This window comes from Setaria italica, chromosome V (assembly GCF_000263155.2).
Source record: "Setaria italica strain Yugu1 chromosome V, Setaria_italica_v2.0, whole genome shotgun sequence".
In the NCBI taxonomy this organism is placed as follows: domain Eukaryota; kingdom Viridiplantae; phylum Streptophyta; class Magnoliopsida; order Poales; family Poaceae; genus Setaria; species Setaria italica.
In genome coordinates, this window is record NC_028454.1 from 24621629 (window position 1) to 24633702 (window position 12074).

At 47.9% G+C, this 12074-nt stretch overlaps 1 protein-coding gene across 2 annotated transcripts; it reads right to left on the reverse strand.

The window, feature by feature from the left end:
• Positions 1 to 8138: 8138 nt before the first annotated feature.
• LOC101785009 lies at positions 8139 to 11192 on the reverse strand. Of its 2 annotated transcripts, none has more exons than XM_022827212.1 (3): positions 10350 to 11181; positions 10067 to 10252; positions 8139 to 8537 (listed from the first exon to the last, which is right to left on the reverse strand). In XM_022827212.1, the coding sequence occupies exons 1-3, from the start codon at positions 11163 to 11165 to the stop codon at positions 8256 to 8258; spliced, it is 1284 nt and encodes a 427-aa protein (XP_022682947.1). In that variant the 5' UTR covers positions 11166 to 11181; the 3' UTR covers positions 8139 to 8255. The 2 variants fall into 2 exon arrangements, with proteins under 2 accessions (XP_022682947.1, XP_022682948.1); XM_022827213.1 differs by having other exon boundaries at positions 8222 to 8497; positions 10350 to 11192.
• Positions 11193 to 12074: the final 882 nt, after the last annotated feature.

A 12074-nucleotide genomic window follows, 5' to 3' on the forward strand; every position in this document is an offset into this window, starting at 1 on the left:
AATTTGTGCTTGCGCAGTAAAGGTAGACAGCAACATCCAGGCGGCCTCTAGAAGGCGGCGGGTTGGAATGGTCGTGGTCTGGTGGGCAACAACTAAACGGCAGCTCGGAACAAAATCTAGTCTGGATTTCCTTTCGCATACAATCGTCGCTCTAAAATCTAACTATAGGCGCTGCTGCTTTATTCTACGATGCGCTGCCACATCCTTTGATTCCGCTGCGCTGCACTGGTCAGGATTTTACTTTTAGAAGCAGGAACTTTGTTATGAATTACATGTAATGAAATATCCAAATTCGAAGGATTAGAATACCTAACATAGTGATCGGGCAAAACATTGAAGGTGCTTTTGGCAAGGTTGCATGTTCCTCCCCCGTTATTGTTCCTAATGTCATGCTTAATAAATCGGACATTTTTTTCAAGAACTTACCTGACCAAGTGTTTCATCAAGAAGAAGCAAGAGTTTGTACAAAGGACCCTATGACCTCTTACTTACAACACAAACATCCATTACAAAGAAAAAAAAGAAAAAAACGACTTAGCACTAAAGAAACAATAAAAGTAGCCATGGGAACTAAAGAAAAACGACAATCCACCATCCTGCTTGCGCTCCAACATCTTCCTTCTACGATGATGTCACTTAGTACCATTGATACCGGCGATGCCTTTCCATTGAAAACTTTGTTGTTCCATTCCAACCAAATCTTCCAAATTGTAAGCATAATCAAGGAATCAAATCATTTAAGGATTGCTTTATATAACCACTTACGACCTTGTAGTCACCGCTCCAAGAGCTCATCACATATGTTAGGTGTGAGGGCCTGGTTTCCAGAGGTATGTAGCAGCTTAAACCAACATTTCCTGCTAAAATCACAATCTAGCAATAGGTGATCGATCGTTTCTACTTCTTATGCACATAGTGCACAATTACCGTAGTTTGGCTGATCATGTCGGAACAAAGGGTATGATGTCCAACAGCGTTTATAAACTGCCAACCAAAAGAAGAATATGCATTTTAGAGGTGCTCGGGCTTTCCAAATTGTTTTCCCACCCGATAGATAGGTACGACCGTGGAAGAATGCTTTATATGTACATTTTGCCGAGTAAGCTCTATCCGTCGACCATTTCCACATGGAACAGTCAGGGGCTTCTGGGTTTAGGTGTACCTCCTGAAGATGGTCCCACAAGTGGGGGTATTGGACAATGACTTGTAACGTGAGAGCGCCTTTTAAATCTCTAACCCATTTACGACCCATCATGGCATCCTTCATGGTTCTGGATTTACAACACCGCTTGGTAGAGATCCAGGGCTACGTCCTTAATTGAGCATCCATTGATCCATCTGTCCGACTAGAATAAGGTGGATTGTCCATCACCTACGTCGATCAATATGGAGGCCTCGAACAAAGCAACCACCTCTTTGTCATGAGCTACAAGAAGGTCTATCCACGTCCTATTAGGGTCGGATCGACTAAGCTAGGACCACCTTAGGCGAAGAGTCCATCCCGTGACCCTAAGGTCAATGATGCCTATCCCTCCCATTTTAGTAGGGCTACAAACTATAGGCCAAGTGACAAAGCAATGACCCCGAAAACTACCGCCGACCCCTTCCACAAGAAACCTCGGCATATATAATTTATCAATTACTTTGATTGCCCAGCTAGGTAGAGTGAGCGACATCGAGAAGTACGTCATAATCGACGTAAGATTTACCTTGTGTTAGAGTCATGCGACCTCCAGAGTTAACCAAACATGCTTGCCGAATTGGTAATTTGTCAGCGACTTTGTCCACAAAAGGTTGTATGTGTGCTTTCCGCAGCCTATGTATCGAGAGCGGTATCCCTAGGTATTGAACTGGGAACTCCGCCACTTTACATGGGAACATGAGCAGTGCTAGCTGCAAGTGTGACTCGTCACATTGAATGGGCGTAAGATGGCACTTTGACATATTCGTCGCCAATCCGGAGACCCCTCAAAGCACTCTAGAATGCTCGAATCAGCCTGAGATCTTTGTTCCACAGGAGATAGAAACACGACCAAGTCATCGGCATATAGGGATGCCCTATGTTTAATGGCAATATGACCAATAAACCGGACATAAAACCTTTGCTGCCTCTCCTGATCTATACGTCAATACTCAGCTAACAAGCACGGTTGAATAATCCATTGTTGCTATTCGGTAGTGAGATAGGACAGAAGTGTTTACGCGCTCCCTACAACATACAACCCATTCATCAACACTTGAGTCTTTCTGACGATCCTGTTGGATTCCCAGAGTCGGCTATCCAGTGTATACGTATATCCGGTCCAATCCACATCGATGTTCGTCGTTCAGCAATTTTTCCAGCCCAGTTGAGTGCTCACTTACACCAAAGCCATTTGACAGGACACTGTTTATATATGGCTTGCGCTTCGGCGCGTTGAGCAGCTGCGACCACACACGGGCCCGGAATTATAGATGACTATACATTTTTCAGTTTATAGTTTTGCGAATGATCTTGGCATACCACCAAGTCGATAAACAGTGGCCTTGCTCAAATGGTGAGCTCATGAATTTCAGAAGGCCGTTGGAGGGGGTGTCCAGCTTGGAGAACAGGAGATAGAGTTAAACTCACCGCAACAAAAAGAAAAGAATATAAGAAAAGGCGATCGCACTCAAAGCAACACCGGCACTAAAAAACGACCAACCCAATACAAGCAAACCATGCAAACACGAAGGTCTTGCACTAATCAAGGCAGGATTGTACTAGCCTGGTCCTAATCAATTACTCCCATCCTGTTTATTAGCAATGTGACCACGAGCCGGAGCGAGGATATTGATCACGCAGGCAGCATCACTGTCAACACTGTTCCTACTCTAACCAAGTGTTGTGGAGATGCTCTCTTGGGTGACCTGCCTTCTACGATGCAGGACCGGCTGGCCGGTGCAAATTCTTGAGAGTGCAAAGCTCCTGCGGACAAACGGAAGCCTGCCACCACGCCCATGCTTATCGCCTTCGGATCGGATTTCTAGGAGAACGCGTGGTACGTTGCTTTCCTTCGCTGGTCAGCCCGTGGCTGCAACCGAAAATCTTGACCCAGAACCAAGTGAATAGCCATGGAATGCGGGCACATATATACGATCACGTGGTCCATCAAATTGCAACACGGATTATTCGTTAGTTTTTGCGAAAAAAAAATCTACCTTCTTTGGGGGTCAAGTTTCTCCGGCCGGGTGCTGCTAGAAGATGGGTGGATGTCGATCCTCAAATCCAGCAACGCGCACGAGATGAGGCAACGTGATTACGTCTGCTTAATTCAATTCCAGATCGTTTACAAATACACGTCTGATTCACATTGTAAAGCTTATGGATTTAGAAAAATACAACTGCAGTAAAACAGTAAACGCAGTCATTCTTAGAGCATCTTTAGCACATTTAGGAGATTTTGGAGATGAAAGAGAGCTCCAACAGACTACAATCTTTTCCCCAACCAAAATCTTTTTGGCAATTGCAAAAACCTCAGCTCCTTTCCCCTTGATGTAGGGGAGAAGCAGCCTCTCCACCCCCTCTCTCCTATCAACAGTTGGTTTTGGCACACGATACACGTCCACTCTGCCCGCGTGCCATTGCTCGGTCATGACGCTGCCGTGTTGAGGAATGTCTGCCATCCTTGGACACCCAAGCCTGCCCGGAGAGAGAGAGAGAGAGGGAGGGAGAGAGAGATGGCTACCCTCGGTGAGGGGGCACGTCGGTAGACGTTAGCATAGGGAGGAGGAGCGAGCGAACGCCACCACCGGAGGGGCATGGCTTGCGCGGGGGCTAGAGAAGGGTGTGGCATGGATGCCGCTGTCTGGCCCTGCACGGGGGAGGATAGAGGGGGTGCACAACCAATGCGTGGGAAAGGGGCATGGCCGGCGAGTTCCGTTGGGCAAGCGCCGCCGTTGGGAGGGAGCGCGACTGCGGTGGTAAAGGAGAAGGGTACCGCCGTCAGGCCATGTGCAGGGGAGGAAAAGGGGAGCGCATGGCTGGGGCGGGAGAGAGGGGCGCATGGCTAGGAAAAAACAACAAAAAAATTCTGCTTGTGGACCCCACATGCTAGGATGTATTGGAGATTGGTTTTTGGTAGTCTACTACGGCGGTGATCACTAAAAACGCAAAATCAACTATTGGAGAGGGAGAGAAACTATTTTGGTAATGGGACATGAGCAATCTACTGGAGATGCTTGCGGGGACCACCCTTCGGGCGTTCCCACTTAATGCATCTCAGTGCCATTCCCTGGATCAATAACTAGCACTAGCATTAATTGGAATGATTATCAAAGTAGAAGAATAGAAATAGAGGGAATTAATGTGGTGCTAACTCACCTTTTAAGAAACAAACAAGCAGCAAACATAGATGGTACACAGAGCTTCTAGTAGATCTTGCAAAACAAGAAAAGTTGAGTATATTTGCTAGAAGTACTTAGCAAGTATCTTAACGTTGTACGTTAATGATATGCAATGGAGTCCACGGAGAATGCTAGGATTTATTTGCGGAAAGGCTATTTTATGCAAAGTGTTACACTGTTTGGAATGTTTCTAAAAAAATAAGTTTTAAGAATATTTGTTGTTTTGGCCCTGGAGAGGGAATCAGACCTCCCTTACCAGTTCCCAAGTTTTACTTGCAGCGATCGTCGGGGTCCTGCTTAAGGCATCTACTTTCCTGCATTCTACTTCTTTTAGAAATGGTGAAACTAATCAGGGAGAGCTTTGGGCATGTGGGTTCTTTACCGAGAACCTCGGCTATTTGAATAGATTGTTTAACTCTGTAAAGCTTTTACACTTTATCCATACGATCAGATAGCCATACCAAGACCTTTGGTGCTACCCTACGAGACTTGTACCCACCGGCGTCTGTTTCTAGACAACATCCTCTTGTTCCATCCAGGGACAACATTGGGATCTAAGCAAGAGTCATTCCTCATCGGCTCTCGAACATTATCCCGGGTAAGATGCATCATATCATGATATTCTATTTCAACAGGTCCTCCAGACCTTAACCAATGACTCATACCGACCAGATCTAGGACTAAGTGAAGGTCCTTCTCAGGTCTATCTGTTGCCCACCATGACCCCTTGGAATGATTTACTAGATTATTTGGCGGGGTGTGAATCAAGTCCTCACATAATGGGTACTCTTGAAGGCTGTAACATTTTGGCTCGTATGGTTACATATATACTGGAAAGACTTACTCAGTGAACCGGTCCTTAGGTGACCAAGGTAAGCCTTTGGATAGGAGCTTCCCACAAGGCTATCCACCTTACCTTATATCCTTCATAGTTTGTTGCTAGTCATTTTTATCACATCCTCTTTGTAGAAAACTCACACTTTTGTACATTTCGCTAGCAATAGTTTGGATGCGCAAATATGGTCCTAAGCCATCTAATTCTAGTGAGTGTTGAGTATTAAGTCTATTTCTATGTTTTCTGGTGGGGAATAGAAGGCTTATTTTATGGGTATGCCTTATCCTTATATTTTAAAATAGTTACAAATCATGCAACTTCATATTATTGGCATTATGAAATATGGGATAAAAAGTAGGATCAAGGGGTTGGTGTTAAGACTTGCCTTGCTTGTTGGATGATAATCCAAATCTTTAAGTGAGTGTCTAGCTCCGAGTTAAAGCATTGTATTCTCGGAGAGGGCTTATGGCACTAATAATGAAACAATCACACAATCAATCACCAAGTAATAACAATTCAAAATCTACTAAGGGAGAGTTTTGGAATGGTTGGTGATAGGGTGGAACGTTTCTAAGGGGTGTAAGTGAAGTGGCTTCGTGTTCTATGTGGTTTTGCTTATATTTGATGGGGTTTTTCTTAAGCTTCACGTGATTTCTATATGTGGATACATGGGTTAAGGGAGGATTCGAGGATAGTTTCTATAATTGGGGGTCTAGGCATATTCTAAGAACTTCTAAGGTTTTATTTTGGAATTTCTATATGATTTCTAGAGTAAAAGAAATAGGTTTTCTATATATTTATTTGGGTAGTTTTTCCATTCTAGGTTCATATGATGTGAGTTTTGGGATGTGAGCTTATGGTAGTACTTAGAACATTTCCTAGTAGTTTTAAGAATTTATTGGGTATTTTTGGAGCTAAGAAATAGGAAAGGGAGGTTTTTGTGTACACTAATGGGGCTTTCTTATTGGCTGAAAGGGGTTTTATTTGGTTTAATATCTTAATGAAGTGCAACAAGAGATTGGATGGATCTAATAGGTTTGTGGATTTATCTAGTATTTTTGAGAATTTTAGTGGATTTTTTTGGATAAAAGAGTTGGGTGGAATAACTTTTGGTGTGCACTTTGCGGGGTGTACTCACGTTTTTGGCTCAATTGTGAGCCTGGTCGAGTCAAAAGGGTTAGCGGGGTGAACCGGTGCTCTACTGTGCTATGGACCATGTGTGTGGGCGCATGGACTGGGGTGGAGCTTCGGGCGAGGCCAGGGAGTAGCCGGTGGAATAGCTGGGGTCATGGCGGACCTATAGGGGGTGACATGGACGTCGGAGCTAGGCCGGCGGTGAGCTCGCGGCTCGCCAGAGTTGCACGGTGGCACGGCCAAAAGGGAAGAAGGGGCTAGAGAGGGCTTAAGACTCGAGAAAGGGCGTGGATACGAGCAGAATGGCACCTTGAGCGTGCGTGTGGGTAGCACGACGGCCGGGAGGGATCATTGGAGTGCGGCGGCGAGGAGCTCGCGGGGCGCAACCGGCAGAGCAGCGCTGTAATGCAGGGGCGGGTGGCTAGGGCCGCGCATCGACCTCGGCTTCGACCCAGCCCGGCTCTAGGGTATAGAGCGCGGCGGCGGGTGGAGGCGGAGTGGCGCCATTCCTAAGTCCGGCGAGAGGGTAATTAGGGTGGAAGAGGAGTGGCGGAAGGTGAGGAGAGGCAGGGTGAGCTATTTATAGTTCGTCGAAGCTGTTGCGGGGCATAGAGTATCTCTCCCGAGCTTATCCGGCCAGGAGGGACGTTAATGGCGCAGCGGGGCTTAGCGACGCGTGGCACGGGTGATGAGGACGGGGAGGGCTAGGGAGCTGCCTCGCGCGGGGATGAACTTGGGGCAGAGGGTGCGCCAGGAGTCGGCGAACGTGGCGCACTCGGTTGGGGAGGGAATCCGACCGGGGTGTAGGAGATCAGGGCAGTGGCCGTCGCGGCCATGCCGCAGCATCACGCGCGCAAGCGGGGTGAGCCAAGGCTGTGAGGGGGTGTTTTGACAGGGGGAGTGGGGATGGGTGATGCACGGCATTGCGGCGCGCGCGGTCCTGGGTAGAGAGGTGGCCGGAGGGAGCGCATCCGCTGCGGTGGCATCGCGCGCCAGGGGGATGGACGGGCGACACGAGGAGGGAGGGAGGAGGAAGACGATGGCACCGGGCAAGCCGGGCCGCGTCGTTGGGTGTACGCGGGCCTAACGTCCTGTTAGGCCATGCGGGAGGAGGAAGCAAGCCGGGCTGGCTAGGCTGGAGGAGAAGAAAGGGGGGTCGGCGGCCTATTTAAGGGATAAGCGTTTTTCATTTGTTTGAATAGGTTTTTGACTTGATTTTGAATTTAAATTTGAATGGAGGTTGGGTTTGGGGTTTTAGATCACTTCTAGAACTATAAAGCACTCAAATGCACCCATATTAGTATATGTTTATACATAAATATTTATAATGACCTTTGAGTGTTGAGAGGAAAGGAGTTGACTTTTATAGTCATTTGAAAAAATTTAAAAAGTCCTCATTTTTAATTGTTTTAAATTTTTGGGGTGTTACGATGCTCGACCTCAAACGGTCATTGATCTTTGGCTAATACCTCTTCCGTCACTGTTTGTTTTGGCTTTTCTAGATATATAAATTTTGCTATGTATTTAGACATAATATATATCTAAATGCATATCAAAAGGTATGCATCTACAAAAGTCAAAACGAATAATAATTTGAGATGGAGGGAGTATCTGATAACAAGGTTTGGCTAATGTGCCGATGCTGCTTCTATTTGCGGTATGCATGATCTACGTTCCACGCATTACACTTGTCTGGTTGTCTCCGATAATATTGGGCTTCATGCAATTCAATGTCGTCTTGTAATGTCGAGAATATCAGACGCAGAATGGCAAAAAGTCTAAATTTGACGTAAACCTCAAAAGCTTCTGAACAATCCTCATAATTCAAACGGGTAAGAGCACGAATGCAAAAACTAGTGATGGCCATTATTACACAGTATTGTCACAAGCTTTCGGTCAAAACAGACACACCCGTCTCGTGCTAAGTAACATTGAATTTGACTTCAACATCTGGAAGAAACATTCTGCAGACCTTCTCTTGTATCTCCTTGGTGGGTGGACCATCGCTCCATCGTTCACAGTTGATGACTAATTTTTTCAGGCTTGGTGCATGGCATCCGGCAAGCTGCTCCACGAACTGCACTTCTTCATAGGAACTTCTAATGAAAGTGATTTTGGCCTCTTCAAGGGCGTCAAGAGTAATGTCATCAGCCTTGCAACTCTCTGGTAAGCGACAATGGCAAGACAACAGGCAAGAGTACCTCTGGAATTAAGAAATCCAATATATATTAATGAAAACTGAAAAGCACATACAGATGTGAAGAGTTCTGTATGAAGAGGTTCTGCCTATCGAGCTACTATGTTTCCCCACATAAACAAATCACTTTTCTAGGACGATAATTACAATGGAACATCCAATCGCCCAAATTCCTATCCCTTCTACTCTATTTTCATCCTTATCTAGCAATCCCAGTTGTGGCAAGCAGTTCTTTCATGTTGATCTGTCTTCATTACTCTTAGTACTGTAAACCCACGGAACCACCTAATTGTCATGGCTTCGTTGTCTCTGTCAGCTCCGCCTAAATTAACTTTTGCTAGCCAGACCAAATTTGTCTCCTGGTCTTCTACTGCTCTAGATGTCAATAATGCGGTCCCGATGTCACCAATTTGGTCACACCTCCATTTGTAATTAGTCTACCATAATCTACTACTCCATCGGTTCAAAATTGTAGGTCGTTTTAGTTTTTTAGTTCATAGATATTATTATGCATCTAGATATAGTGTATGTGTAGGTGCACAATAATATCTATGAATCTAGAAAAGTCGAAATGACCTACAATTTGGAACAGAGCTACAATTTGGAACAGAGGGAGTATTATATGAAAAAAGAAGGTATTGTCTAAGTCACAAATCTTCGCAAATATTGAAGGTTGTTTACTGGGTAAGGTCATATTTTTATAAAATTTTAAATAAGGAATCATAAGCTCTATCCCCACCTAAAGGAAATAGATTAGGCAGGGCGGATCCACTGTGGGGCTGAACCATAATCTACTATTCCCTCCGTTCGAAATTGTAAGTCGTTTTAGCTTTTTTTTAATTCATAGATATTATGATGCATATAGATATAGTGTATGTATAGGTGCACAATAATATCTATGAACCTAGAAAAGTCGAAATAACCTACGATTTGGAATAGAGGGAGCATTATATGAAACAAGAAGGTATTGTCTAAGTCACAAATCTTCGCAAATATTGAAGGTTGTCTACTGGGTAAGGTCATATTTTTATAAAATATTAAATAAGGAATCATAAACTCTACCCCCATCTAAAGGAAATAGATTAGGAAGAGGCGGATTCACCGTGGGATTGGAGCAGTGGAGCTGCACCCCCCGCCCCCCCCCCCCCCAATGGTAGTCATGGATGGAGAGGGGGAACTCTACCCCCACCTAAAGGAAATAGATTAGGAAGGGGCAGATTCACCGGGGGGCTGAAGCAGTGGAGCTGCAACCCCCCCCCCCTCCACACACACACACCCCAACGGTAGTCATAGCTCCAACCCCACTCCCCCCCAATGGTAGTCATGGATGAAGAGGGGGAAGAAGAAAAGGAGGAAAAGAGAGGAGGGAGGAAGAAGAAGAGGAAATTGAACCCCCCTTATCGTGTGATCCTGGATCCGCCCATGAGATTAGGAGCTCGCTCCATCCACATATAACAATCCAAAGTTAGCAATCAACCAAGCAAATAATCAAATCATTAAAACTAAAGAGACTCGTTCAAAAGCATATAAATTACCTGCATGGGAAGACCAGAATCGACTTTTACGGAAAGCTTCCTAGTACTGTTGCAGCTCCTCAAGAGATGCAACATGCTTGACGCTAAGTTGTGGTAATAATCGCCTAATGTCACTCGTAGTCGTAATGTCTCGCACTCGGGAAGCTTGGTCGTTTCATTCACGAAACTCGTGTATCCTTGTCTTTGCTGCAAGGATCAGACAAAAAAGGTAATCACAGGATCAGCAGGCAAAACAATTCATTTCTGAGGAACTAGTAGTTCATCGATACCGCCAATAACGCACCGTTTGATCGCAGAGGTTCAGGGTCAGTTTCAACACATCAACTTTATCGAATCGCTGCAACAGGGAAGCGACTACGCACTTTGAGCCCAGATCCAGCAGCCGGAGGTGACGGCCAGCATCAGCAATGCAGTGGCGGCGAGGGTCGTAGGCGATGTCACCATACCAAGTTACCTCGCTGAGCTTCGGTGCAGAGACATGTGCCTCGGTGGCGTCAGACACGGTCAGTTCTTCCAGGTTAGGGGCGACGACCTCTAGCCTCTGGGCGTTCTCGACGCGGAACAGCAGGGAACGGAGCGAATCGGAGCGTATGGAGACATTGGACGCAGCAACCAGCGTGACGAAGAGGTACAGGTTCCTCAGGAGCGGGCACTGCAAGGACACGAGGTCGCCAAGTTCTCTGGCTTCCATGGTGGCGAGGCTTATATACAGATCGGTCAGCGCGGTGAACACGCCGGCCGGACGGCGCCGGAGCCTCCACCGTTGCTCGAGCGTGAGCGTGATCCTCTTCGCTTCATCCCACACGGGAAGCTCGAGCTCCTCCTCTAGTTCCGTAGCATCAGCCCTGCGCCGCCTAACGAACAAGAACCTCGTCTGGGAGGGCAGCTCGATGTTGAGCTTGGCCACGCGGCGCTCCGAGGCGAAGCGCAGCCACGGGGCGACTTGGCGCGCCCGGACGCGGAGTCCGTGGCAGTGCATGGCCACGTCGAGGCGCCGGGCGGCCGGGGCGTCGTAGGCGGCGAGGGCGGCGTCGACGCTGTCCAGGCGCGTCGCCCCCGGGTGGGGGTCGTCGCAGGTGCCGAGGCGGATGTCGGGCATGTGGGGCCAGACGCGGCGCCAGCGGCGGGAGAGCACGCTGGTGCGCGCGGCGGCGCGGGTGGACCGGAGGCAGAGGAGGATGCGGCGCAGGAGGTCGTCGGGGAGGCCGCTGATGCGGTCGACGCCGCCGTCGCCCGCGCCGTGGCGACGGCGGCAGTCGTCGCCCATGTGGCAGGTGCAGCGGGCTGTGACTCGCTCGATCGGCGGAACAAATTGGTAGGGTTAGCGTAAGTGGCGCGAGGGAAGATCTGACGATCTAGCTCCACTCCGACTCTAGCTCTTTTTTGAAAATCGTTTGTCAAAACAATTTTTCCGTATAGTTTAAAATGATCAGATGATAAGATGAAATACCACTAATACTCTTTCTTTTTTCTTTTCTTTTTTTCTATTTATTTTTTTCCTTCCTATTTCATTTTCCTATTTTCCCTTCCTATTTCTTTCACCTCCCACCGTCGGCTCTCTATCCGCTCCCAGCCTCCGTCACCTAGCTCTCATCTCCCACCGCCGGCCCACCCCCACCGCCCGTGGCCGGCCCCCACCTCCCGCCGTCGCCATCGGCCACCTCCGCCCCCGCCTCCCGACCATCGCCAACACCGTCTCCGCCCGCCCCCACCTCCCCACCGCCGGCAGCCTCCCGCCTATCGCCGTCTCTGCCCGCCCCCACCTCCCCGCCACCGGCAGCCTCCCGCCAGTCGCCGCCTCCCGGCCTACCTGCTGCCAGCTCCACTGCCTGCGGGCCCTTCCTCGAGGGCACGATGGGAAATGGTTAGGGAGGAGCTGCGGGAGTCGATTTTTTTAGCTCCGCCTCCCCTAAACATCTCCTCTCAGCGGGATTCACGAGGCTCCGGAACCAAAGCCAGAGCCCTTTCACCCGGAGCGCGTTCTTTGGTGGGACTTTGGGAGAAGTCG